The 25,791-nt window shown below is 36.7% G+C and overlaps 1 protein-coding gene across 4 annotated transcripts in view; it reads left to right on the top strand.

The window, feature by feature from the left end:
- The window catches only part of EPRS1 (glutamyl-prolyl-tRNA synthetase 1), a 38,399-nt gene that overhangs the window by 6,464 nt on the left and 6,144 nt on the right, over positions 1-25,791 (top strand). Inside the window, exons 3-30 of one of the 4 annotated variants that reach the window (XM_066316216.1) lie at positions 383-482; positions 2,292-2,448; positions 3,649-3,788; positions 4,426-4,526; positions 5,782-5,908; positions 6,108-6,300; positions 6,716-6,887; positions 7,407-7,640; positions 8,602-8,686; positions 9,023-9,082; positions 11,457-11,567; positions 13,085-13,221; positions 13,945-14,152; positions 14,605-14,717; positions 15,337-15,454; positions 15,563-15,934; positions 16,824-17,054; positions 17,724-17,972; positions 18,528-18,758; positions 19,095-19,360; positions 20,350-20,401; positions 21,259-21,468; positions 21,609-21,681; positions 22,504-22,583; positions 22,911-23,012; positions 23,729-23,884; positions 24,004-24,201; positions 24,571-24,744. In XM_066316216.1, the coding sequence (XP_066172313.1) occupies positions 383-482; positions 2,292-2,448; positions 3,649-3,788; positions 4,426-4,526; positions 5,782-5,908; positions 6,108-6,300; positions 6,716-6,887; positions 7,407-7,640; positions 8,602-8,686; positions 9,023-9,082; positions 11,457-11,567; positions 13,085-13,221; positions 13,945-14,152; positions 14,605-14,717; positions 15,337-15,454; positions 15,563-15,934; positions 16,824-17,054; positions 17,724-17,972; positions 18,528-18,758; positions 19,095-19,360; positions 20,350-20,401; positions 21,259-21,468; positions 21,609-21,681; positions 22,504-22,583; positions 22,911-23,012; positions 23,729-23,884; positions 24,004-24,201; positions 24,571-24,744 (4,450 nt within the window). The remainder of the gene's footprint in view (positions 1-382; positions 483-2,291; positions 2,449-3,648; positions 3,789-4,425; positions 4,527-5,781; positions 5,909-6,107; positions 6,301-6,715; positions 6,888-7,406; positions 7,641-8,601; positions 8,687-9,022; positions 9,083-11,456; positions 11,568-13,084; positions 13,222-13,944; positions 14,153-14,604; positions 14,718-15,336; positions 15,455-15,562; positions 15,935-16,823; positions 17,055-17,723; positions 17,973-18,527; positions 18,759-19,094; positions 19,361-20,349; positions 20,402-21,258; positions 21,469-21,608; positions 21,682-22,503; positions 22,584-22,910; positions 23,013-23,728; positions 23,885-24,003; positions 24,202-24,570; positions 24,745-25,791) is intronic. The other 3 variants (XM_066316217.1, XM_066316218.1, XM_066316219.1) reach the window with 3 other exon arrangements.

The raw sequence follows: 25,791 nt of genomic DNA, 5'->3' as shown, positions 1-25,791 counted from the left end.
AGTCATCCTTCTTTTACGAAAACAAAACAAATATTGATCAGCTCCTTATAATCTGGAAAATCTGTAGCTCAGATTATAATTATGATTTCTGTCAGATGTGGAGAGAGTTTTAGTATTTGAAAGAATTATCAGTCTTATTTTCTTATTTTCAGCCTAAGCAAAATTCTTTCACATTTAGAAGCTTGTGGTTCCATCTGGTGATAGAAAAGCAAGGACCTATTTATTCTTGTGCTGGGTGGTTTTTTTCTCTCTCTAGTGCCCTAGTAGTACCTGTTGGTTCACCTGGAATCTATTTTGTGTTGACTTTGCACATGTTTCAGCTATGTGTGTGCAATTAAAGTTGTACTGACTGGAGGTAGTAATTTACTCTTTCTGTTTTCAGGCAAGTTTCATTTACTGATGTGAATTCAATAGCTCGGTACCTGGCTCGAGTTGCTGCCTCTGCTGGGTTGTATGGCTCAAATCTGTTGGAACACACTGAGGTGAGAAGGAATCACAGAATCATAAAATGGTTTGGGTTGGAAGGGACCTGAAAGACCATCTATTTCCAACCCTAAAGACCATCTGTATCCCATGGGTAGGGATACTTTCCACTAGACTAGGTTGCTCAAACCCACATCCACCTTGGCCTTGAATCACGCTCTTGTGTCTTTTTTTTCTTTTCCCTTTTTCTCTTTTGGCCTGTTCTGAGTTTGGGGGATGGTGTTTTGGGGTTGGGTTTTCTTTTGACCTTGTGTCTATTGTTCTGCATTTTACTGTTACACTGAGGTTCCAGCTATGTGGGATGCTGAGGGTTTTGTTTCGCTAAGCTTCCTCCTCCATACAAAGAAGACTAGGAAATCTGAGTTTTGAAAGTGTTGCCCTTGTCCATCCCTGCAACAGCAGCTCCTTTGTTGACAGCTCACTAACATAAAATAATTCAGGTTGGGAGGCGATAGGTACATGGGATTTTCCCTCCTCACTTTCCTCAACTCTGTTGCCATCAGTTGCTATCTTGTAACACTTTCAGTGTAACACCAAGGAACACTGTGGCATTGAAATCCTGAAGTAGTTTTCGCTGTATGTGATAGACAAAACCCTGACCCTGGTTTCTTCCTGGATCTAGTTCAGAATAATCAATCATATGCTGAATTTTAAATTGATAACTGAAACTAGCAGACAAATTGATATTATTTCCTCTGAAACTTGGGGAGGGACTGAAGGACTTGATTCAGGTCTTTTCTTCTTGAAGCCAGTGGTAATCACTCTCCAGTCACTCTTCAGCCCTCATAGCTGGTCACAAGGAAAGTATTGCCTTAGTACTTTGCCTGTGAGGCGTTAAAAAGTTGTAAGTTGTCTTTTGGCTGTTGAAAATTTCTGTCCAAATCCCTTGTTTCCAAGTTAAGCCCAGACCTCAGCACACGCATTTTCAGGGCTGGTGTTTCTGGTACAATACTTCTTTTCACTTCTGCCTCTTTCAAAAATAATACTGTACTTGGAGGAGTACAGGGACAGCTGCATTTGTGGTGCACATATTTTGGCATGCAACTGCAAATGACTGAACTGAATTCTGTGGTGGTTGTAATTACATCTGTGCCTGCCACGTTAGCTTGAGTGTTGGAAGGATTCCCATTGCAGCTTGCAGAACACTTACACATGAAATAGGAGCAGGGGAGTAGAAGAGACACTTAGTCTCTTGCAGGGTTGAGGGATTCAGTTTATAGACAGGGCTATATTAGTAACCAGCCTAATTCTTAGCATTTTTTCATATGTTTATCTGCAAAGTTGCAGGAAGAGACTTCTGCAGGAGAGGGGAGTAGGACTTAGGAAAGGCAGGGGTTTGATTTCTTCAAATCTAAAAGGAAATGAGGAGGAGAAGATAGGGACTGAGGGGAAAATGGTATACTAACCTGTAGCAGCACCAGAAAGAAGAAATAGATCACAAATATGGTATCTAAATAGTTAAGGGATTATGATAATTATTATATGCATTGGGTAATAAGTATCTAAGAACTGGTTATTATTTTACCAATTGGAATAACATCAGTAAAATTGGTGTTTTCTCCAGTTTGAATTCTTGCTAAAAGAAGAAATTAAATTTCATCATTTAGTGCAGTTCTGGGTGAATTTTTCGCTATGACTTATTTTAAACGTTCTTTCAAGATATATTATGTTCTGATATATTTAATTCTAATGTTCCTGTTAATATTTTCTGTTCAGCTATTAGATCGATTGTGTATTATTCAGTTATTTAACGAGCTTAATTCTCATTTCTTTAGTAACTTTAATTGTCTTTTGTCCCTTCAAACAAGATTGACCATTGGCTGGAGTTTAGTGCTACAAAGTTGTCCACTGCCAGCCAGTTCCCTTCAGCCATCCAAGAACTCAACCACTGTCTGTCTCTAAGGACCTACTTGGTGGGAAACTCTCTGAGTCTCGCAGACTTGTGTGTCTGGGCTGTACTAAAAGGTATTGGTTTATGTTCTCTGTTTCACTGGCTTGCAATCAATATACTACAGGAATCCCTAATTTTTCTCTTTTGTGGGTGCTAGTAGTGACTCCTAGCTCTATGAGAGACTGTGTACTGTCATGCACACTGCTGTGACCTGTGCATCACTAGTGATGGCAATAGTTTAGCTTGGGAAATCTTAGATTTCTTTTTTTCAAGTTGTTGTTACATTTGAAAATTTATGAGCGGTAATCCCTAAGTGGATTTTTTTCTGACTTCTTTTGTGTATTAGTAATTTTAAGAACATCTTTTATTACCTGTTGTCTCAATATGAAAATGTGCAATGTAAAATGATATGCATAGACCTTTCTGTGACATTGTCTTAGCAGAGGAAATTTCTTCAATGTTTATTTTGTTAGATGTTTAGTGTTTGTTAGATGTTACTCTGCAAAACACCCTTTGGAGGTTAAAGAAACTTAGATGATCTGTTTTTATGGATTTGGTTTTTGTTTTCTCTTGGCTCTATATCTAAAGATGGTAGGTGACAATCTACCATTCAGTATAACCCAATTTCCACTTGAAAGTAGAGGGCATAGTTAAGATTAAAAGCTAACAGCTTTTGGTATTTTTTCAAAGTTGCTGCTCTTAAGAGCATTCTGAAGGGAGTGTGTTTGTGGTTTTTTTGTTTTGTTTTGTTTTGTTTTCTTTTTTTTCTTTTCTCTTTTTTCTTTTTTTTTTTTTTTTTTTCCCTCCTTTTTGCCATCAGAATCCTTCTGGTGAAGCATGTTCCTTGGAAATTAGATTGTGGGAATTCAGCCCGTCAGAAATAATGGGCAGTATTGGCACATGTTTCACTTGTGATGAGGCTTAGAAAACATCAAATGTAAACACAATAGAAGGGTATCCTGTATTTCTGTCTTGAAATGAAGTTGGTACTAATTTTGAGGTGGAGATACAAGGAAAAATGTGTGTTGACTGATCCCCCTCAGCTTCTGCCTTGATGAATGCAAGAAGGAATACAGTGTGTTCTGGGTTTTAAGTGAGCTTGTTTATTTAATTTGCTTTTGAATGGTTTGTTACCCCCATGACTAAATCTTTTCAGAAGAGAGTGTGAGTAGGTTTTTAAAATTATCATTTCTTAGTCTTAAAAAGATGCAGTTGATAAAAATAATTTTATTTTTATAATTTAATAGTTTGAAAGCTTATTTTTTTCCTAACAGGTAACAGCACGTGGCAAGAGCAGTTAGAACAAAACAAAGCTCCTGTGCATGCAAAGAGATGGTACAGCTTCCTTGAGGCACAACGTGCTTTCCAGTCAGTGGGAGCCAAGTGGGCTGCTGGTACACCAAAGGTTAAAATGGTAAGATTTACTCAGCTCCTCTGGAGAGAATAGCTTTCTTTCTGTGAATACGCTGCAAAAGTTATTGTTTTTTTAAGTTAGAGAATTAAAAACTTAAAGTAAGCAGCTGTACAGTGAACTAAGTTTTTTTAAGCTCTTGTTTACAGCTAAAGCTGAGGTTTAGAAAGGCATGAGTTGTCTAGTCCAGTGCTTAAGTGGAATCATGGAAATATGGCACCTCTTCTTTTAATCAGCACTGCTCTTTAGATACATTGTTTGCTTTTTCTAAAGAGAGTTTGAGATCCTGATAGACCTGCAAAGATTGCTCTCTTCAGTTGACTTAATTTGTTCATCATGTTCAAGTTAAGAACTCTAAGATATAAAACCTTAACTAGCAATTTTTTTCTTCTGTGGAATAAATTAGACAACTTGGGACTTTTCAGTCCTGGACCAGGTTTGAAGACAAAATAATTAAAAACTCTAGAATTAATCTTGTTTGGGAGTGACTTGAGTAATGTGAAAGTTACAAAGAGATGAATTTGGGGTCCAATATGGCAGCCTGTAGGTTTGAAAGGAGACTTGTATACAGTATCTAGTAGCTAGAGTTTTTTATCTGGTTTTACAGCTAATACAATCTGTAATTATTTCTCTTTTCAAGGCAACAGAAAAAGAAAAGAAAGCAGATGTTGGGAAGTTTGTTGAACTTCCTGGAGCAGAGATGGGAAAGGTCATTGTGAGGTTTCCTCCTGAAGCAAGTGGGTAAGAAACATGAATACTTTGAGAAGGTTATATTTGTGTCTTGTCTTAAGAAAAAAAAAAAAAAAAAGTCTTTGATGAGGATGTTAATCAGCTTATCAGACAAGGCTGTTAAACCAAATGAGCGTTTAAAGCTTTGTGTCCACTAGAGCTCTTCATTCACTTCTCCTCTGTACTTTGTTGCACTATTGCCTGCACTTGGAATAGGGAGTTTAGTTGTGAGGTGATATTGTGCTGCTCAACAGTGGGATGAGGAGAAGCAGGAGGATGGCATTTGCATGGATAATGGATGTGTGTGCCCTGCCAGGAGCTATGGTGTGGACATGCAGTCCTTATGAACTGGGTCAAGGGACTCGGTGCTTCCCAAGGAAGCTTAGATTTGAGAAAGGAAAGCTGTATGGGATAGCCTTCCTTGGGGAAGCTTGACTACCAGATGTATAATGGAGGGCCAGGGGTCCAGACTGTGTCTAATACCAAAGAATAAACTCTTTAAAGACCACACACAGGAGATGTGATGAGCCAGTATAATAAACTCAAATTTCAGCCAGCTTTTCCTTTTCTCTTTCTTTTTGGAGTTGCCTGGTGACCTATAAAGTTTCCATGATTGCATTTTTTCATTAAATCAACTGTTCAGCATCACATGACTTCTGTAGTTGTTTCTTACTATTGTTCAGTCCAATATAAACTATTAGTCAAATATTATGTGAATTATGTACATGTATGTCTGTAACATATATTATTCTCAACTTTAGTATTTTTTAGTGTCTTAATCCTGGTGTTTTAAAATACCCTGTTCTATGGGGACATGTTACTCTCTTTTTGTAAGAGATTTTAATTTTGGGGATTTAGATTTAATTCAAAATGTCAGTAGCTTTATAGCCTATATTAAAAATACACAGCAATCAGAAAAATCCTCTCTTGTGAATGTAGTAAGTTCAGATTATCTGGTAGCTGCTACTGGGTATCATTAGCAGTTGGTTTAAGTTAGTCTGTAAAAATGGAGATAATTGCAGTCTAATCTTTATATCCATAGCAACACTCTAATTTACAGATTTAGGTATTTTTAACAGCTAACTACTAAATCTGTGGTAGAAGAAACATATTCTATTTTCATAAACATATAGTATTTCAACAAAAATTCTAGGTTTGTTTATTACACTTAGGTATTGCTTTCCATTCTTTCTCCTTCCCTCACAAATAAAAAAGTCTAATCGAAGTAGTTCTGGTGTATGTATTTATTTTTTAATTTCCTTTTTAGATATCTGCATATTGGTCATGCCAAAGCTGCCCTGTTAAATCAGCACTACCAAGTTAACTTTAAAGGAAAGCTTATTATGAGATTTGATGACACAAATCCAGAAAAAGAGAAAGAAGACTTTGAAAAGGTATGATAAGATAGCAGAGTGATTATAGGCTGTGAAAGAATGATAAGTGAATGCCTCTCTTTTCTTTCGTGCTTATTCTTATGGCTTATCCTTTCTGGACAATGGAGCATTAATAGCACCACATCTGACATGAAGAGGACAAAGATGTAAGAAAACTACCTTTCCTGAATATTACAGCGTACGTTTTCACACTTTGCAGGTTATTCTTGAAGATGTTGCCATGCTGCACATCAAACCAGATCAATTTACATATACCTCAGATCACTTTGAAACAATAATGAAATATGCTGAGAAGCTTATTCAAGAAGGGAAGGCATATGTGGATGACACTCCTGCAGAGCAAATGAAAGCAGAGCGTGAGCAAAGAGTGGAATCTAAACACAGAAATAACTGTAAGATGTTTTAAACTTCACTTTTGCTTTCTTACCTTTTTGATTTGGCATCAAAACTCGATCTTTATTAATGAATATGAGTGAGGTTACTAAATTGCATATCTTCAAGGTCCTTATAGGGACTTGAAATTATTTAGTGCTTTGTTCTATAAGGCTGAATGGATTGTATGTTCTATAAGGCTGAATGAACAAGTATACGTTTAGACCAGGGCGGTAAACTTGTGTATGTATGAATTTGTCACCATTCATTAGCGCTTAAAAATTTCAAAATGTAAAATGTGTGAAAATGAATTCCAGTGTCCTAAGAGGGGGGTGACACTGATTTTTTTTTTTTTCTTTTTACTGCAGTAGTTAAACTTGATTCTGTGTCAGCTTCATAATACCTTAGAAAATGGTTTATTTTTGTTGTTCTTAGGTGTTAATAAGAATCTACAAATGTGGGAAGAAATGAAAAAGGGAACAGAATATGGACAAACTTGTTGTCTACGAGCAAAAATAGATATGAGTAGTAATAATGGATGCATGAGGGATCCAACTCTTTATCGTTGTAAAAACCAGCCTCACCCTCGGACTGGAAGTACCTACAAGTATGTCCACTTTCTCCTTGAGTGGCCTGTAGCTTTTGCTCTTTTCACTGCATTTACAATTTCTTAGTAAATTTCTTTTAATACTTGAAACCTGCTAGCATTTTTCAACCAGAGTATGTGAGGAGCCTCTTGACTTTCTGAAACCTGTGCAAATGACTTTATAAGCTGTGAGATGGCCATCATGGTCAACAGTGAATATTATTTCAGTTTTGGTCCTTATATGTGTTTGAAAAACACATTAACAGTGTAGGGTTGTTTTTTTAGGCTTGAATTTTGTTTTTAAGGCTGTGATCAGTTAATTTCTTAAAGGCTTTCTATGTCTTAAAAATGCATTGCCCTCTGGATCTTTTTGTGGACAATTTGTTGTGTATGTGTTATTTTAGTCTTGATCTGAAAGTTTTCAGGATCATAGGTTATAAATATTTATAATACACGAGTATAAACTGCTCTCAGTTTAAATGTTTAGGTGGGAGGAAAGTGTTTTGTTCTGCCCTGCTAATTAAAGATCTTTTTTGTCAGGGTTTATCCCACGTACGACTTTGCCTGCCCCATTGTTGACAGTATTGAAGGTGTCACACATGCACTGAGAACAACGGAGTACCATGACAGGGATGAACAGTTCTACTGGATTATTGAGGCTCTGGGCATAAGGAAACCCTATATATGGGAGTATAGCAGGCTAAACCTCAACAACACTGTGCTCTCCAAGAGAAAGCTCACGTGGTTTGTCAACGAAGGCCTTGTGGATGGATGGTATGTTCCATGGCTGTAGGTCAGCACTGTTCCCTAAGATCCTCGTGACTGGCACATTCATTTTTGATTTTTGGTTTGGGACAGCTTGAATGAGTATATAAATAATATTAAAGAATATAGATTATTTACAGTGGCTACTGCATGTACAATGTGTCTGTTTCCTACTCTGCAGTATCTGTGTACAGACATATTCATATCCTGTAATAAACATGAGGCAGCTTATTTTTGGACTCTGGCTCTTGCTGTGGGTGGTGTTTACATGTTTTCCACTCTTGAGTCATTGGTTGTTGTCACTGGAGTCATTCCTAAACAATGCCAGAAGAGGGCCTGGATTGAAGTATTTCTGGTCCTATCCATCTAGTCAAATCCATCCCACTTCTCTCCCACCTGCCCTCACACTCCTTCTTTCTGTTAATTTTTTTCAGATGAATTCGATTTCTGCAGACAGTGTTTGTTGGACTAGTTGTCTAGTTTTCAGTTGAGTTGGAAGCTTAGATTCCTAGTTTGTGCATGGAGCCACTTGGCTAGAGCCAAATTTATCTTTTCCTGCCCCTGCTTGTTTTTTTTTCCCTAGAGGTGTAGCTAGTCTTATGATGGTTTTTCCTTCCCTAAGCCTCCCTGTTAGGTCCTCAGCAAGATTTGATTCATGTTCCCACCAAACTCAGGTGTTGCAGATTAAGCCTTTTTATTTCTTCCATTGGAGAAAAATACCAAAACATAGAATTCTGTCACTTACACCAAGAGGTAGCATTGTCACTTCTTTCCAGTAACATTTTCTGAGTGCCTTGGAAAGGAAATAATGGATAGAGCTCAGTCTTCTCAGTTAGGTGTTCTCACCTAAAACAATGAAAATACACTGAGGCTGTGCCTTTTGTGTGTGGCAGTATTAGTAAAATTCTTGATTAGTGTAGAATTTAGAAAATATAGCATATGACACTAATGGAATATCTTTTTCCACTAGGGATGACCCAAGATTCCCCACTGTACGTGGTGTCCTGAGAAGAGGCATGACAGTTGAAGGGCTAAAACAGTTTATTGCTGCTCAGGTGGGTATTTTCTTCTGATTCTCTGAATCTCCCTCTATAAGTTTCATAAGTTTTTGTGAAGCTTCAGTTAATATACTCGTCACTGTGAGGTTTTTTCTTTTGAAGCTTTGCTACCTTGACATGTATTGCTTCAACAATGGTAGCACCTCTGAGTAGGTGTTGGCAAAATGGACTTGCTGTTTTCTTACTTGAAAAGGGTTTATTTTGCAGGCTAAAAAACTCTTTTTGATGAAGACAAACTGTAGAGGGGTTTCAGTTTAAAGAGCTTTGTTTTAAATCAGTCTAAGAGCTAGAATATTTGTATTAATGTGGTGTTGGTTCATTTTTTTCCCCCAGGGCTCCTCTCGATCTGTTGTGAATATGGAATGGGATAAAATCTGGTCCTTTAACAAAAAGGTATGTGCTTACTGGGATTTGATGCTACTTCTGATATCCTCTTTCTAGGATGTGTAGAGAATCCAGCGTTCGTTGGAGTGCTTATCACAACAAGTAGCAGTTGCAGTATGTTGCATCATTTGGCACACTCTCAGGAAAATGGAATGTCCCCCCCTTCTAACCTGAAGAAGCTCTAATCCTATTTGATTCTGCTATACCAGTACTTACTTGCCTTCCTTAGTAGTATGGGAAAAGATAATGGTATTTGCTGTAAATCTGATCTGAAAACTGCATTTCATTTTTCTGCTTTCAAGCTGCGAGCTATCTGTAAGAAGGTATTACTTAATGCTTTTTACCTTAGCATAAAGCTTACAGTGCTGTAAGCATACATAGCATAAGCTATCATTTTGCAGCTTCATAGACGCTTGTATAACAGGAGCTCTACAAACCCACTGAAAATGCATTATTCCTAGTTTTCAAAGGCTGCCCACCTCTGGTTTGGCTGATTTTTCAACATAAACACAAATTTTCCCCAATTTGGTTCCCGTTGGCCGCGTTTCCTTCCTGTGGCAAAAGGAGGAACGCGCTGCGTGCTCTGCCTGTGAAGATCAAGCCAGCACTGCTGGAGTTTCTGTCTGAGTGGCAAATCAGGAATATTGCATCTTGACATGATGAGTTGCTTTTTGGCAGCGGATGCTTGGACACTATAATAAGGCGATTTGTTTTCATGAGGATTGCATATTTTGTGTGATTGTGGAAACACCTGTTATTTTGCATTGGGATTCCTGCTTGGTTTTGCTTAGATAGTACCCAGATCTGTTCATTTAATTAGTTTTTGCTTGTCTGGCATGTGTCTTGTATTTCTCCATGTATTTTGCATTTTATTTGCTACATACACGTAGGTTTATGAATTGGTTCTTTCTGTTGCTGCATAAATATATTTATGACTAACAATTGATGTGAGGGGAATAATCCTCAATGGACTGTCAAGGCTCATTTTTTTTTTAAATTTACTTTTAAACTGAGTTTCTTAGACCTCTGACTCAGCTCTTTGTACAGCACCATATTTATTAGCCAATTTTGTTTACATGTGGCTGTGCAGATTGTAAGCTATCTGCAATATGAGCAAAACCAATTGGCTGCTTACAGGTAGTTCTGAGCTCAAAATATCAATATGACAACTCATATTTTACACATGATCCTCTAATTTATAGCACTCGATCAGGGATTTTGAGTTATAATGAATAAAATATAGAGTCTGCTAGTAACACTATAAAATCTGGTCATTTAATTATCAAAATTATTATATTAAATCGTGTAATACCCCTACATTTTGAGATACATACACAAGTCCTTTTTCAAAGTCCTTTAGGAGTCTGACCTCAGTGACTGCTAACTTATAAAAGTCTGTCGTGAAAGAATATAATCTTATCACTTTATTAGCTAATCTCAAGTAATTAGAACCTAAATACTTTTTTCCAAAACATAGAAAAATATATAGCTGTGTAGCTTTTCACTTGAGCAGGAATAAACCAGGAGAGCAAATATCACTTTATATTAACAAAAGCAGGTGTTTTCCTTTGTGATAGTTTCCAGTTAACCTGGTAGACCTTGGATATTCCTTTTGGCTTTAGATGACTGCTTTACTTGAATTATGTATTTAAGTGCCTCTGAACAGTTTTTCAGGTGTAAAAAATGCTGTGAAGAGCTACAGCAGCTAAGTTTGATAATGGACAATAAAAATACAGGAATACATCCTAGTGGTACCTTTTTCTTGCCAAACTCATGTTGTAGAAATCCTAATGAAGTCAATGTTATGGTATTGCCTTATTATAGTATCTAATGTGTCTGTAGTAAATTTGCAGACTTGATTGGTGCCTCCTCTGCAGCCAGTTCTGTCACTGATTCTGCTGGAGTACTGGCCTGGAAAATGGATATGAGATCAGGTCTTGTGTTGCTGGGAAAAGAACAAACTCCACTTACATTAATTGCTTCAAATTTAGTTAACTAGAGAAAAAGCGGTTCAGATGTAATAGCCTATGTGCACAGTAACTGTATCAGAGTACATTTTTGTGTCTTCCCTATAAGGCATTGGGTCATTATTTTGGTTACTTCTGCTGTCAGTAGTACCCAATCCAGTTCTTACTCGGAGTATTTTAGTAAAGATTGGAAATTGTAAAGTATTACCACTATTTTTGTCAGCATTCTTTAGCTTTGGATGAAAGTGACATTAAAGCAAACTTTGAAAAAAATGCAGTAACATAAAGAATACCAGTTAATATTCCTTTTTTGTTTGTTTGTTTGTTTGGAGTTTTTTGTGGTTATTGTTTTGTAAAGTGTCTTATTTCTCTGTCAGTGGCACATATTCATGATCCACCTCCATTGTTTTCTGTAGGTTATAGACCCAGTAGCACCTCGGTACACTGCTTTACTGAAAGATGCAGTGGTCCCAGTAAATATTCCTGAAGCTCAAGAGGAGATGAAAGAAGTGGCTAAACATCCAAAGGTTCTTGCTTTACTCTCTTAATATTCTTGTACTGTAGCTCAGTAAGGTTGAGAAGTATCTTGGCATGAAACATTCAGGAAGGAGAGTCCTGCTTTTGACTTGTTCAGATAGCATGAAATCTATCCAAGGAGTACTTTTTTTTGCCTCAGAATTGTCAAAAACCGTACAACTAAACATGTTTGTTCTTTTTAAGAGGGAACTGGTTTTGTAAATATTTAGAGTGCATATAAAAGGTGCCCTAACAGGCCTCTCTGGGAGTTTTCAGAAGTGAGGCATTACAAGTCTGGAGTGCTGCTCAAGCTGGTTTTCTTATTGTTTGATGCTAACTTTCACAGAGAAGTTAAATATTAAATTTTATTCAAGCTTTATGGCTATAATACAGTAGACACTCTTTATCCATTAACAGTGAGGTGTTTTTTAAGTGGTTTATAAAATCAGGTTTTATGTGGAGAGGTGATATATTAACCTGTTGAGTCTGGATCTAAAAATCTCTGTATTTTTAATGACTTTTAAATTTGTATAGCAAATAGTTCTTATCAAAAGTAAGAACTTGCTGACTTGATACTTTTAGTATCCAGTAAACAGAGTAATATCCCTTAAAAGGGGAGTGTGTTACTGATACAATTCTTTCTTGGTGCTGCAATCGACAAAGACACTTTTCTTTGAGTCTGACCCAGTAAAACTGGGCTTAAACTTCACTGAAAGCATCCCTCAGTTATACTTATATGCACTTACACTGAGAAATAAGTGAATATTGCTGAGGTTTTGCTTAATTTCTTTGTTTTGATTTTATTGCTCTGGGTGTTCCTGTAGCCATTTCTTGTAACTGAGAGATGGACATTGGGTTTCCCCTCTTTCCTGTGGCTGATAACAAGGAAACAGGTTTTGAGCAAATACAAATGAGAGCTGTGATTTTTCCAGGCTCAAAAGGTCTGCAATTTAGTCAGATACAAGCCAGCATATTAAAACATTGATAGTACCAGTAAATGCTGCCTCCAATATGTGATGAAATAAATACTGACCAGACAAAACAAATTGAAAATCCTGACCAGCTTAAGAAGTCTGAACTCACAGCTGTTGGCCTTTTTTAGAAAATAAAATTTATCTCAATTGTTGAGGTACTTTAAAGCTGAGTGTTTTATAGGTGATGAAGTTCTGGTTTCTGTCTTTACAAATCTCTGCATCTGAAAGAAGCTGCATATATATTTCCATAATAACTTTACTAAAAAGCAAAAATTAGAGCTCTGAAATGAGTTTTGAAGGGAATTTGCATAGCAAAATGGAAACTTGAGAAAAACTTTGGGTTTGCCTGTGGGATTTTAAAGATGTATGGACCTTAAGGAAATGGAATATGCTGTTGATCGATTTTTTTGAGTGTACTGTCAAGGCAATGCAGGCAATGCCTGTGAACAAGAAACTGAAGAGGGCTGTGGAAAAATACTGTAGTTTTGCATTACTGTTATTGTCAATCTTCTGTGTTGCTCTGTTGTAATGTAAATGTAAACTCTCATTCCCAGAATGCTGATGTTGGGTTGAAGCCTGTGTGGTACAGCTCCAGAGTCCTCATCGAGGGCGCCGATGCAGAGACCCTGGCGGAGGGAGAGGTGGTCACGTTCATAAATTGGGGCAATATCATCATCACCAAATTAAACAGGTAACCTCTTTACTGGCACATGAAATTAAATTTTGCTTTTGAGCTTTTTGTTGCTTTTTCTTTTAATGGGAAGCTTATAACAGTAAAGAACTAATGGTTGGCCATATATGTCCATTCTATGATTCTATCTTTATAAATCTACATTGAAATACACCAGGAAACTGCATTTTAGCTTAGAGTGTATTTTACTGTAGATTCAGGTTTGAAATCATTACTCAGTCCTGATACTGCATGTCCCTCTCATCCAGTGCTCTCCATGATTTTGTGGTAACATTGCCACTGTAAAACAGCTTTTTCAGGCAGGAAAAATTCACCTGGAATTTTAACAACTTTCACTCCATAACAAATACTGCTTTTGCATATATACTGAGAAACTATAGACTGAAAAACTAAACCTGTCAAAGTTTCAGTTGCACAGCTGTTGAGGTGGGGAAGGAGACCATTTAATGTCATATAATCTTTGTAGTGGTTGTGTGAGATAGTGCCAGAGTGGGATGAGCTCTGATAGAGAACATAAATATGCAAATATTTTTTCCCCGTGCATTTTACTCTATTTTGATATTCGAGACAACGAAATTAATGGAGAACTTCAATTAGACTGAATGCACTGTTTAATTTCTTATGATTCACACTTCAAAAATGAACTCTGAACACTTGTTTTTGTAGTATTGAATCAGAATTGATCATTTAGGCTGTACCATTATAATTTCTGCTTTCCTGTAGAAATTCAAGTGGAAAAATTGTGTCCATCAATGCCAAGTTGAACTTAGATAATAAGGACTTCAAAAAAACTACTAAGATCACTTGGTTGGCAGAAACTCCACGTGCACCCCTGATCCCGACAGTCTGTGTTAATTATGAGCATCTGATCACTAAGCCTGTTCTAGGTAAAGATGAAGACTTCAAGCAATATATCAACCGAAATAGCAAGGTGAGTTATATTTTTGCCCCCTTCAACTCCACAAAACTTAGTAGTGTTTGGTTTGTTTGGTTTTTGTGGTGGCTTTTTTTTTAACATTCACTGATTCTAGTTGCTCTTTTTGAAATTTGATCGATTTTTTGTCAAGCAGATAAATTGGGCTGGTGTATCTAGTTTCTGTGTTTCCATGTAACCTGTCATAATCTCAAAATTAAAATACGACTCTTGTTTGTTCTCAGTTGTTACCAGGTTTTTACATATCTGAGACCAATAGTTTGAGTTTTTGTCTTGATACATTCTTATGATACAGCATCTTTTCACAAGTACTTGTTCTGCTGCTGCTGGAATTAAGTAACATTTTGACACTTTGAAAAGGAGAAAATCACCACTATCCTTCTACATCTCTATTTCTTACTATTCCTTTGCTCTATAAGACACTAACTGATTTCTTTTAACACTTACAGCAAGAAGAACTGATGCTGGGTGATCCGTGCCTTAAGGAGTTAAAAAAAGGAGATATCATACAACTTCAGAGGAGAGGATTCTTTATTTGTGATCAACCCTATGAGCCAGTGAGGTAAGTTACCTGAGAATGGCCTAAACAGACTTCACAGAATTTGCTTTAGCTTGCTGTGTTTTAGTGTTTTCATACACACACATTGGCAAGAGTAATGTCACCTGCAGACATTTTCCCATTACCATGATCTTTCTGAGGAATATCTCTGTGGACTGGCATGGCTTTTATTTTACACATTCCTTCCTCTTCAAACTGTCTTAAGCCAAGTATGTGGCACTTGAGGTGCACCCCAGCTAACCTGGACTTGGTAATGAGGGCATGGTTTCATTGTGATTTGAAGTACAGAAATTAGGAAGCAGTGTTACAGAATAAAACAGGCATTTTTCCAATTAGTGTGTGCACATACTACTTAATTGTAACACTTCTTTAGCAAGCTATCAAAGCATCTGCATGCAATTATAACATAAACATATAAATATTGTAAAAAATAAAAACTTGAATGTAAGAGGAATCATTGCAGATCCCTAATTATGTAAATTTAGGTCATTACAGCTGTGCACAAAGGTAAACCTGTGGTTGTGTGAGAGCATCTTTTAGAGTAGCTCATTTGTTTCAATAAATGTTTGATATTTACCTTGTATTTACTTTACTGTTGTGTTTTCTATAAATATTTTTATAGTCCTTACAGCTGTAAAGATGCCCCATGCATTTTGATTTACATCCCTGATGGACACACTAAAGAAATGCCAACATCTGGGTCAAAAGAGAAGACCAAAGCTGAAACTGCAAAGAAAGAGGTAAGTTGGTGGTTTACTAAAGTACCATAAAATATATTACTATACATATATCTCTGTACAAGGTTACATGCTGAATGCTTGGCTTTTTTTTTTTTTTTTTTTTTTAAGGCTGGTTCAGCTGTAAAAGGAAAATCTGCTCCAGTTGTTGGTCATGCCTCTGCTCCAGCCTGTACTGTGTCTGAAGATCACCTGATCATCTACAACAAAGTGGCTGCACAGGGTGATGTAGTTCGTGACTTGAAGGCTAAGAAGGCAGCAAAAGAAGATATTGATAAAGCTGTGAAACAACTGCTGGCCTTGAAAGCAGAATACAAAGAGAAGACAGGCCAGGAGTATAAGCCAGGAAATCCTCCAGTATCTGGAGCTGCACAGTCATCAAAGCTTGAGACCTCTGGTACCCCAGACAGTAAAGCTCTCTATGATAAAGTAGCAGAACAAGGAGAAGTGGTTCGAAAACTGAAAGCTGAGAAAGCATCTAAGGTGATGATTAAAATAATCCTTTGGTTTTGTCTGGGTTTGCATAGCCCATTGTTCTCTGTCTGTGAAGGTGATTGAGTGCTTATGGATCCAGGGTTTTTATAGTGGTCATCATTTGGACTGGGCTCTGTTCTGTCAAGACTTGTGTTTTCCAATAATTCCTCAGTTAGATTTGTATGACCAAGTTTCTCTTGGTGAAGTCCCATATTACTTAGGCTGATGCTGTGAAACATGGACAGAATTTACCCAACAGCAACAGTTGATTAAGTATCTAAATCAAGTCCTTGACATTAAAATGCCCTGGCAATTTCTTCATTTGTTTAACTCAGTACGGTCAAATTATGTGACTTTATAGGATTGAATTGTTGCTGTTTAAACCTTCAAACAAAACCCCAAAAACAGAAAAGAAAGATCCAAATGCCAAAGATGTTTTTTGAGACATCTTCCTCTCTGTAACTGTACATAGCAAACATAGCTGTTATTAACTCTGTTATTTCCTTTCTTTCTAATGCAGAACAAGAGGAGAGGGAAAATAACTGTGTTTGCCTGGTGGTTAAAAAATGTTGATAGCAGTAGTGTCTTGATGGCAGCATAAAATCTAAATAAATGGGAAGATAATTTATATAATTTTATTTTATAATTCTATTTAGGACAGTTAGAGTTTTATATCCCTTAAGAGGAGTTACTTTATTAAAATAAGAAAGTAGTAGAGAAAACTTCTCTGAAAAACTCTAGTAAATTTCTACTTACTTCCTAGTAAGTACTTAGGAAAATGGAATAGGTGCCCATAAACTGCAGGTCTTCTAATGGAAGTATTTATGGTACTCTTGATAGTCTTATGTCTCTTTATCTTTGCTCCTCTCTCTTTCTGCCCCTTCCTATCTTCTTTCAGGATGAGATAGGTGCTGCTGTGGAAGTCCTTTTATCCCTAAAGGCAGAATATAAGCAACAGACAGGCCAGGAGTACAAGCCTGGAAGCCCACCGGTGGTCTTTGTCCCTCCTCAGTGTTCTCCTGTTCCTTCTCCTCCATCCCCATGTCCAGTAGACAGCAAGGCTCTGTACAGCAAAGTAGCTCAACAAGGAGAAGTGGTCCGCAAGCTCAAATCAGAGAAAGCTTCAAAGGTGTTCTACCTCTGGATACTTCTGAGTGGAACAGTGTCTTCTGTTTAGGCTAAAACCCAAGGGCAGGTTTTGTGAAATTTGGGGAGCAAAACATAAGCAAATTCCATGGAGTGCTTTCCCAAATTCTCTTGAGATGACGATATGGCTGACTGCATGAGTTCTGTATTAGTGTATGGGAAATAAATAAGTTCTTTTTGTAGTCATATAAGATAAGTGAAGCAGGGTGTAGGCAGTAACTTGAAAGAAGAGCTGTAACTTGGAGCCAGAATGGCAGTAATAAATTTGGGAGTAACCTGATCATGACCAAAGAACCATTATTTATTCAGAATGTATGTATTTGCTGCTGTTCTCCAGCATGCAACTCATGGGCTGCTATAGCTGGAGGGGACTAAGCCACCTAAATGGGAGGCTTTTATGGCACAGAAATCAGCCCTTACCTACACTGCCTGATTTGATTCTTTGGTATACAACTCGTAGATATTCTGGCTAAAAAGTTTAACCACAGACCTTAATAATAACAACTTACACTAACAGGATAGCTCTAGAAGTTTAATTACAACAGCAGTGTTAGTGCCAGTCTAGTAAAGCTTGTTTTATCTCAGCTATTGTGTTACACCTCTGTTATTTCTACTTTTATCTGCAACTGCTGTTTTTTCTCTCTTGCTTCAGGAACAAATAGATGAGGCTGTGAAAATTCTTTTAAGCCTAAAAGCAGAATATAAACAAAAGACAGGTCAAGAGTACAAGCCTGGAAACCCACCCTCAGCCCCTCCTTGTCTGTCTTCTGCTGCACTTCCATCTCCTGTCTGCTGCAGTAACTTGGCAAGCTGTAGCTTAGTGGATGGCAAAGCACTTTATGATACTGTAGCTGAGCAAGGGGAAGTGGTACGCAGACTGAAGGCAGAGAAAGCTTCCAAGGTACAATAGACATTAGAGTGAACAATTGTAATTCTGACCTCATTTTGCCACTGGGGGGAAATCTCTCACCAAGTAGTGATCAAACTCCCCTATGTCCAGGTTGTGCATGCTCTGATAATGCCAAACAAAACTGTTCTGGTTTATACAAAGCCAAACTTCACCTCTCATATCTGGGTGAATAGGCACAAGCATGGCAGATGTCGACCTTGCAGAAGGGTTTAATGTATTTTACTGTTTCTTGCTGTATTTGAGACAAGTGACTGTTTAAGTATACAGTGTGCTGCAGCAATAGCAAGACTTTTCAAAACTAGACAGATTCAATGATGGTTGTGGAAAAGAACATGAGACAAACCTGCAGCTTTTTAGGCACTTCTGGTTTGTTTGCAGTTTTTTTCTGCTTGTATTTCTACCTTGCAAAATGGGTTTTGGTGTTGGGTTGTTTATTTGGGGGCTTTTTTGTTGGTTCGGTTGGGTTTGTAGCCTGATAATCAATGCTTCTGGCCAGTTCTCTCTTTAATTCTCACCAGTAAATCTTGCTGTTTGTCCTCCACGCAGGATCAAATAGATGAAGCAGTAAAACTCCTCCTTTCTCTAAAAGCTGACTACAAGGAGAAGACTGGGCAGGAGTACAAGCCAGGACACCCACCAGCAGCTCAGGGGGCTTTGCCTCAGACATCAAACACAGCACCCAGTGGTCCAGACACTCCTGAAGCTAAAGCTCTGTTTAGCAAAGTAGCTCTTCAGGGAGATGAAGTTAGGAAATTAAAAGCAGAAAAAGCAGATAAGGTAATAACATATACATTGTAGTGTAAAAATGTAATATCTGGATTTAAATCTAAAAATATTTTGGAAATTCAGTGTGATTATGGGAATTAGGAATGTACTGTTAGAATAAGCATTTGAATTCTGAGATGTGAAAAAATACTTTTAAAATTAGATACACTGTCAGATACAGTCCTTTAAAATGTCAGCACATTAAAGTTAAGTAATGGCTTATGCATATTTTTCTGCCAACAGTCTGTGAATGTCCATAATGCCTTATAGATCTTTTTTTTTTAATAGAGCCATATTACTCTAATGATTTCTCTATAATTTCTTTTTTTTTCCTTTTTGTTCTTCAAGGAAAAGATAGATGTAGCTGTTAAAGAACTTCTTCAATTGAAGGCCCAGTATAAGTCTGTTGCTGGAGTTGACTATAAACCAGTGTCTGCTAGTGGTGCAGATGACAAAGACAAAAAGAAGAAAGAGAAAGAGAACAAATCTGAAAAGCAGAGTAAGCAGCAGAAGCAAAGTGACGGCCCCAAAAAAGAACCTTTGCAAGGACAGAGTGGCAATGAGCGCTCCTCAGATGGATCAGGAGAGGGCCAAGGCCCTAAGAAACAAACCAGGTAAAGATGCAATCTTTATTCTTATTGGAGGGAAACATCAACTGTCTACCTCTGTTCAGATTTAGAGTTAGATACATGTCTCATTTCACTTGAAAGTGTGGACATTTACAAAAGGACTGTGTTGATTTTAATATTCAGGGTTGAGGCAAAAACAAGTTACCAAAGTTTATTTAGTGTCAGTTGTAGCTCAGCATCCCGTATTGTTATTGTCACTGAGAAGTTTTTTGTGTTTATTATCTGCTTCTACAAATCTGCTGCTGTGTCTTGCTGAAAGTTTAGAGGTCTTTTTATAGCATGTATTATGCAGCAAGATGTATTTCCTGGTTCATATACATAAATCATATATTAGAGACAGAGATGTGGTTATTTTGTATAGAAAAAATACCTTTCCCACCTTTAAAACTTCTCTGTAGAGATATAAAACCTTTACTTTTCTGTTCTGTAGTTTGAGGCTCGTGAGTTTAACCTTCTTTAGAACCAAGTAGTTTTATTGGTTATCTTTATTTGGAGGTAGGGTCAGTTTTCTGTCTCACAGTGTGACTTACATTCACATGAATGGTGAATTTAAGTTGCTTATCTTCCCTGAAATTGTAGCTGCTGGCTAGGTAGGAAATGTTTAAAATAAAGAATAAAACAGCTTATACACAGGTCTGGTTAATGGTAGGTTTTTACTGGACTGGTTACTGGTGGTTGGGTTTTTTAATGTGTTGTTGTGAGGTCCTTTAATAGAGCTATAGTGAGAATTAGAAGGGTTTGAACAATAATAAAAATTTGGAGCTGTTCTTATTAAATATTATTGTTAGGATAAGGAAATACTAGCAACTCCCACTAGCCAAAACTTAGCCTTTTGATGCAAAACTGAAATGTTCTCTTCCACCTTATTATGCCATACTTCCTGCCCCAAAATAAAAGAGAAAAGAAAAGGGTTAGGGTAAGTTTCACTGCTAAATGCTGAACAGCACAAATCTGGTTCTTTTGTCATACCATAGGCTGGGTCTAGAAGTTAAAAAAGAAGAAAATCTTTCAGAGTGGTTCTCTCAGGTAAGTGCACATCAGTTTGATTTAATTGTTTCATTCTGTTATAAATCAATCTCTGTATGGAATTTACATCTTTCTGTTTGAGTCTTTTTTTTCAGTACAAAGCAAAATATTTGCTCTTTTCTATGTCTTATGTTGTTATCATGGTCTTAAATAGAAGTGTCTTGGAGTAAAGAGCTGAATAAATATAGGAAGCTGTAAAGTGGGTGAGTTTCAAGCGCTCAACCTCATATGTATTATATATATATATATATGATTTTCTTGATTCATACTTGGATTCCTCTTTAGTTAAGTACACAACTGAATTGAAATTAGAGAAATTTCACACACTTGAGAGTTTTATTTCAGCTCAAGTTGATGCATAACAAAAGTTAATATCTGTTGATACTGAACAATTTTGCTGGCTTATGAGATTGAAAACAACCTGAGTAGAGATGATTAGCTTAGGTTAGTCTTGTTTTGAGAGATTATAAGTAGCTATTAGTGGTGTACATTTCCTGTCAATGGTATAATTTTTACTTGTCCTCTAAGGAATAAAAGTCTCCTCTGACATCAGCTAGACACATTTCTTACAGAAGTGCAGTTTTTTTGTTCCTGGAACGTAGCTGTATTCTCTTACTTGGGTTCATGAAATTCAGTTTTAGTTAAATGTTTACGTTATTCAGATCTATTATTAAACTTAATGTTCCTGGTTAACCTTCTCTAGGTAACTCAAATGACCCTGAAGTGTATCTTAGCTGCTAACAATTTGAGCAGTTTTACATAGGAGACTTCTCTTGGATTGCATGACACACACTTGAATTACTAAATGTTCTCTGTGTACCAACTGAAACTTGAGCATCAGATTTATCTTTTGCAAGGTGATCACCAAAGCAGAGATGATTGAATACTATGATGTGAGTGGCTGTTACATTCTTCGTCCTTGGGCTCACTCTATTTGGGAAGCCATCAAAGACTTCTTCGATGCAGAGATCAAGAAACTTGGAGTGGAAAACTGCTACTTCCCCATGTTTGTGTCCCAGGCTGCCCTAGAGACGGAGAAGTCTCATATTGCTGACTTTGCTCCTGAGGTACACTTTAAAACTTCATTTTAGTCTGACTGTAAGAAAAACTAACCACTTAGTCTTTGGCTGGGTAGGAAACTAAGTTTGGGGTTAGAGGATGTTTTTTCCAAACTTGTTTTGTTTGATTTTTTTTCTCTTTTTTTTAGGTTGCTTGGGTCACAAGATCTGGGAAAACAGAACTGGCTGAACCAATTGCTATACGTCCCACAAGTGAAACTGGTGGGCCTCTTTTCATGCAGTTTGGCTGTAAACTTACACGTGAACTTTTACATATAGTGTAGCTGGTAGACAGGAGTCCTTTCTGAAAAGTGGAAGCCTCCATTTTTCAGAATGTTTTCTGTAACTCCTTAGGGAAATTTCCTAATTTTGCTGCTGCTCATAGCAAATCTCACATTACATGTTCCTTTAAATAGACACTTTTAGGAAATGCAGACTTTAGGAATTTTTTCATTAATATCCTGAAGACTGACTTACTTTGTCTGAAAACACATTTGATTTAAATTTTATTATTTAAATTTTTAAGGAAAATTCATTTTAAAGTATTTTTAACAATAATAATAAACTCATGTTTATAAGATAATTTTTTCAACTCATAATTCGTTTCAGTTTTGCATGTGTTTTGACTGTAACTGTTCCTCTGAGTAATTAAAACAAGCATTTTCAGACCTAAGGCTTGATGATTTTTCATTGAGGCAGGTCTAGTATACATCCTGAAATCTTGAGGTCAGTGAGTTCCTATATCTGAGCACAGGCGTATTTACCCTACTGTAAGCCAGTGACTCAAACACAGTGTCATTAAATAATAAGCTTTGGATTGTACTTTGACCAGCAACAACCAAGCTCTTTTGCAGAGACTCGGGATGAAGTGAAAGTACTCTGGTGAAAATAGTATGTATTAAGACAAAAAATGTATTTTAAAGGAAACTAAACATAAAAGCATAATTCTCACAGCAGAGAATGCTAAGCTCATATGTAGCAAAAGGAAAAGTTTGACATAAATGTCTTTATGGGTGGAGACTCAAAGCTGCTTTCTTTTTACAGTCATATATCCTTCCTATGCAAAGTGGGTGCAATCACACAGGGATCTTCCTATCAAGCTTAATCAGTGGTGCAGTGTTGTGGTATGTGTACACCATTTCTGAGTAACTCTTCCTATCACAAATGCAGTGTAGGACAGTTATTCTCTGTGGATTTGGCATGATCATACTGATCATAGCACATATTTCAAGGCAAAATTATTAGCATGGTTTATATGAGATGTTTTTTTCAGTGTTTCTAATAAAACATACTTTATCAATTTATGTGGTTAATTGTATTGAGTAGGAATCTGTGAATAGTTGGCTCTTTTTATCTTTATTGAGATATTTCTAATACTTGCTCATAAACATTATTTTTAACAATAATTTGAGACTTCATAGTGCCAAGTTTTTTTTCTTTTGCCCCTCCAGCGCTGGGAGTTCAAACATCCACAGCCTTTCCTTCGCACTCGTGAGTTCCTTTGGCAAGAAGGTCACACAGCATTTGCAACATATGAAGAAGCAGCAGAGGAGGTAAAAACAAATGCATTGGTGCTTCTCCTTTCAGGAATTTACCTTAACTCTATGGCAACACAAACAAATCTTTGTACTGAGATTTCATAGAGATCTTTTTGTTTGGGAGCTCTTGTGAAAAGTGTCAAGTTTATTAGAACCCATTTTTTCTCAGATGTAACCTATTTCTGAGGCTTTGGTCTCTACAAACAATATGAGGAGTTTGAAGAGTGTGATATATAGTGTGTGCTTTCCTTAAAATTATTTTTGTTAAAAATACTTAAAAATGAACTTTCCTTAAAAATTTAAATAATAAAATTGAAATGTGTTTACTGCTAGAAGTTTTAAAACTTTATTTGGCCAAAAGGCAGATGTTTTGTTGAGTGTTGTGGCATATCTTAATCTATGTAGCAGATGTTCAGACTTTTAGGTGGAATTTAGAAGTCAATATAACTCTTGGCCTGTTACTTCTGCTGTGAGTCTTCTTGTTTTCTGTTACAACTTACGGATGTCATGACAGAAAACAAGAGTCACAGCAGAAATAAGTAAATCAGTATTTATTGGTTTGGGAAAATGACATCCAAAGTTTAAAGTAATTGAAGAAATCTTAGTTTCTGAACGAAGTCTTGAGAAAGTGTTAAATTTTTTAAGATTTCAAACTCTGTTATGCAAAAATATTTCATGATGTGACAAATGCAAAATACTGAGTAATTCTGAAGACAATTTATTCATCCTAGGTGCTGCAGATACTTGATCTCTATGCTCGGGTGTATGAGGATCTCTTGGCAATACCTGTTGTGAAAGGAAGGAAGACAGAGAAGGAGAAGTTTGCTGGGGGGGATTATACAACCACTTTAGAGGCATTTATATCTGCCAGTGGAAGAGCTATCCAGGTATTTACCTATTAAAATAATTTTTTTTTCATTAAATCTAGGAAGGTGAAATACTTAAGTTGATGCTTGATAGACTTAACTTTCCACTGAATAGAATTTTCTGTGTGCATCTATTTCAGGGAGCAACATCACATCATCTAGGGCAGAATTTCTCCAAGATGTTTGAAATTGTGTTTGAAGATCCTAAGAAGCCAGGAGAAAAACAGTTTGCTTATCAGAATTCCTGGGGAATTACGACTCGGACTATTGGTGTAATGACAATGATTCATGGAGATAACATGGGATTGATACTCCCACCTCGTGTAGCCTGTATTCAGGTGTGTAAAAACGCCTTAAATGCCTTAGTTTCCTTCCTTGTCTTGGAATTCACATGCATTTGAAATCAGGCAGCTGGAAGACTTAATATAGGATGGAGCTGTCTAGTTACAGAGTAGCTGTGTAAAGTTAATACAAATCATTAGGATACTTGTGGTGGACAAGTCTCCTTTGATAGTTCAACCATTTGAAGTAATGTTATCTGTGTCATTAGTATGAAAAGGGAAATGTATCCTTAATTTCTGAGAGCATGAAAGAAATTACTGGAATTAATTAATTAATAAGGCCACAATGTTGGTTTTTAAGTTTTTTATAACTGGGCTGATTTTTTTTTTGTAGTATAAGGTACATGTCCTGTAAATGTATTGCAGGTTGTAATTATTCCCTGTGGTATCACAAACTCCCTTTCTGAAGAGGACAGAGAGGCTCTGTTGAAGAAATGTAATGAGTATCGCAGCAGGCTGCTTGCTGTCAGCATCCGTGTCCGGGCTGACTTAAGAGACAACTACTCACCTGGCTGGAAGTTCAACCACTGGGAACTGAAGGTATTTTTCTTTCCAGGAGGTGTTTTGAAGCCTAGATGAGGAGTGTATTTGAGGTATACTATATGTGCCCTGTGTTATGGAGGTAAATGTGTTCTGTAAATTAAGAATTGCTGCCTGATAAGCAGTGATCACTTTTGTGAATAAATGAAGAAAAGGTGTTTTCCAAGATTTGTTCTGTTTACTAGGATGTGCATGTCATTAGGGATTTTTAAACCAGGGCTCTACTTACATACCTAGAAATCTAAATTTAGGAGCATAAATTATTTGCATTTTTAAAAATGTGTACTATACTTCGGTGTGTCCTAACTCACAACAGAGCCTTCTGTGCATACAGCAGAACAGAGAATATAAACCTGCAGTGTCAGCAAAGAAAGGAGCAAGTTTTTGCTTCAAAATTGCCATATTCCCCTGATATAGCACTTGAGAGGAACAATTCTGCTTCCTCTAATATAAGAGGCTTTTATAAAACAAAAATAGTGAGCAAAATGAAACAATGGTAATAATGGTAATTAAAAATTGAATGATGTGTTGAGTGTTGTAACGGAATAATATTTTTATTCTGAATTTAAAATCAGTTTCAATATGTTAATCTTCAAAGTAACATGATAGAAGTGACCCAAATTGTTCGAAGTTCCCATTGTCTCAAACTTCTCTTCCCTTTGTTTAACCTTTTTTTTTTTTTTTTTTTTAATGGAGCTCTAGTATCATGGAGCCATGTTGGAAAACTTTCTAAATGAAATCAGGTTTTTCAAGGAGGCACACAGCACAGGGTAAACTTGATGTTTTTCATAAAATCTACTAATGTGTCCAGCATAATACCTAAACTGCATCTTCAGGCTCATTGCAGGAACAATTTACTCCTTTTATTGAGTGTATAAGGAATTTAATAGGGTAAATAATACAAAGGTGCTGGAATAAGGAGTACAGGAATTAACTGGAAAATATTTTGCCTTATGTACTTTACAGGTTAGCAGATTTCTGATGTTACTTCCTAAAAAAACAAGTCACTGGTACTTCTTTTGTATTGTCTGGTATTAGTTCCATTGG

This window comes from Sylvia atricapilla, chromosome 3, assembly GCF_009819655.1.
Source record: "Sylvia atricapilla isolate bSylAtr1 chromosome 3, bSylAtr1.pri, whole genome shotgun sequence".
NCBI classification, from domain to species: Eukaryota; Metazoa; Chordata; class Aves; order Passeriformes; family Sylviidae; genus Sylvia; species Sylvia atricapilla.
Note: the sequence above shows the minus strand (reverse complement) of the source record. Positions and strands in the feature narration are given on the sequence as shown.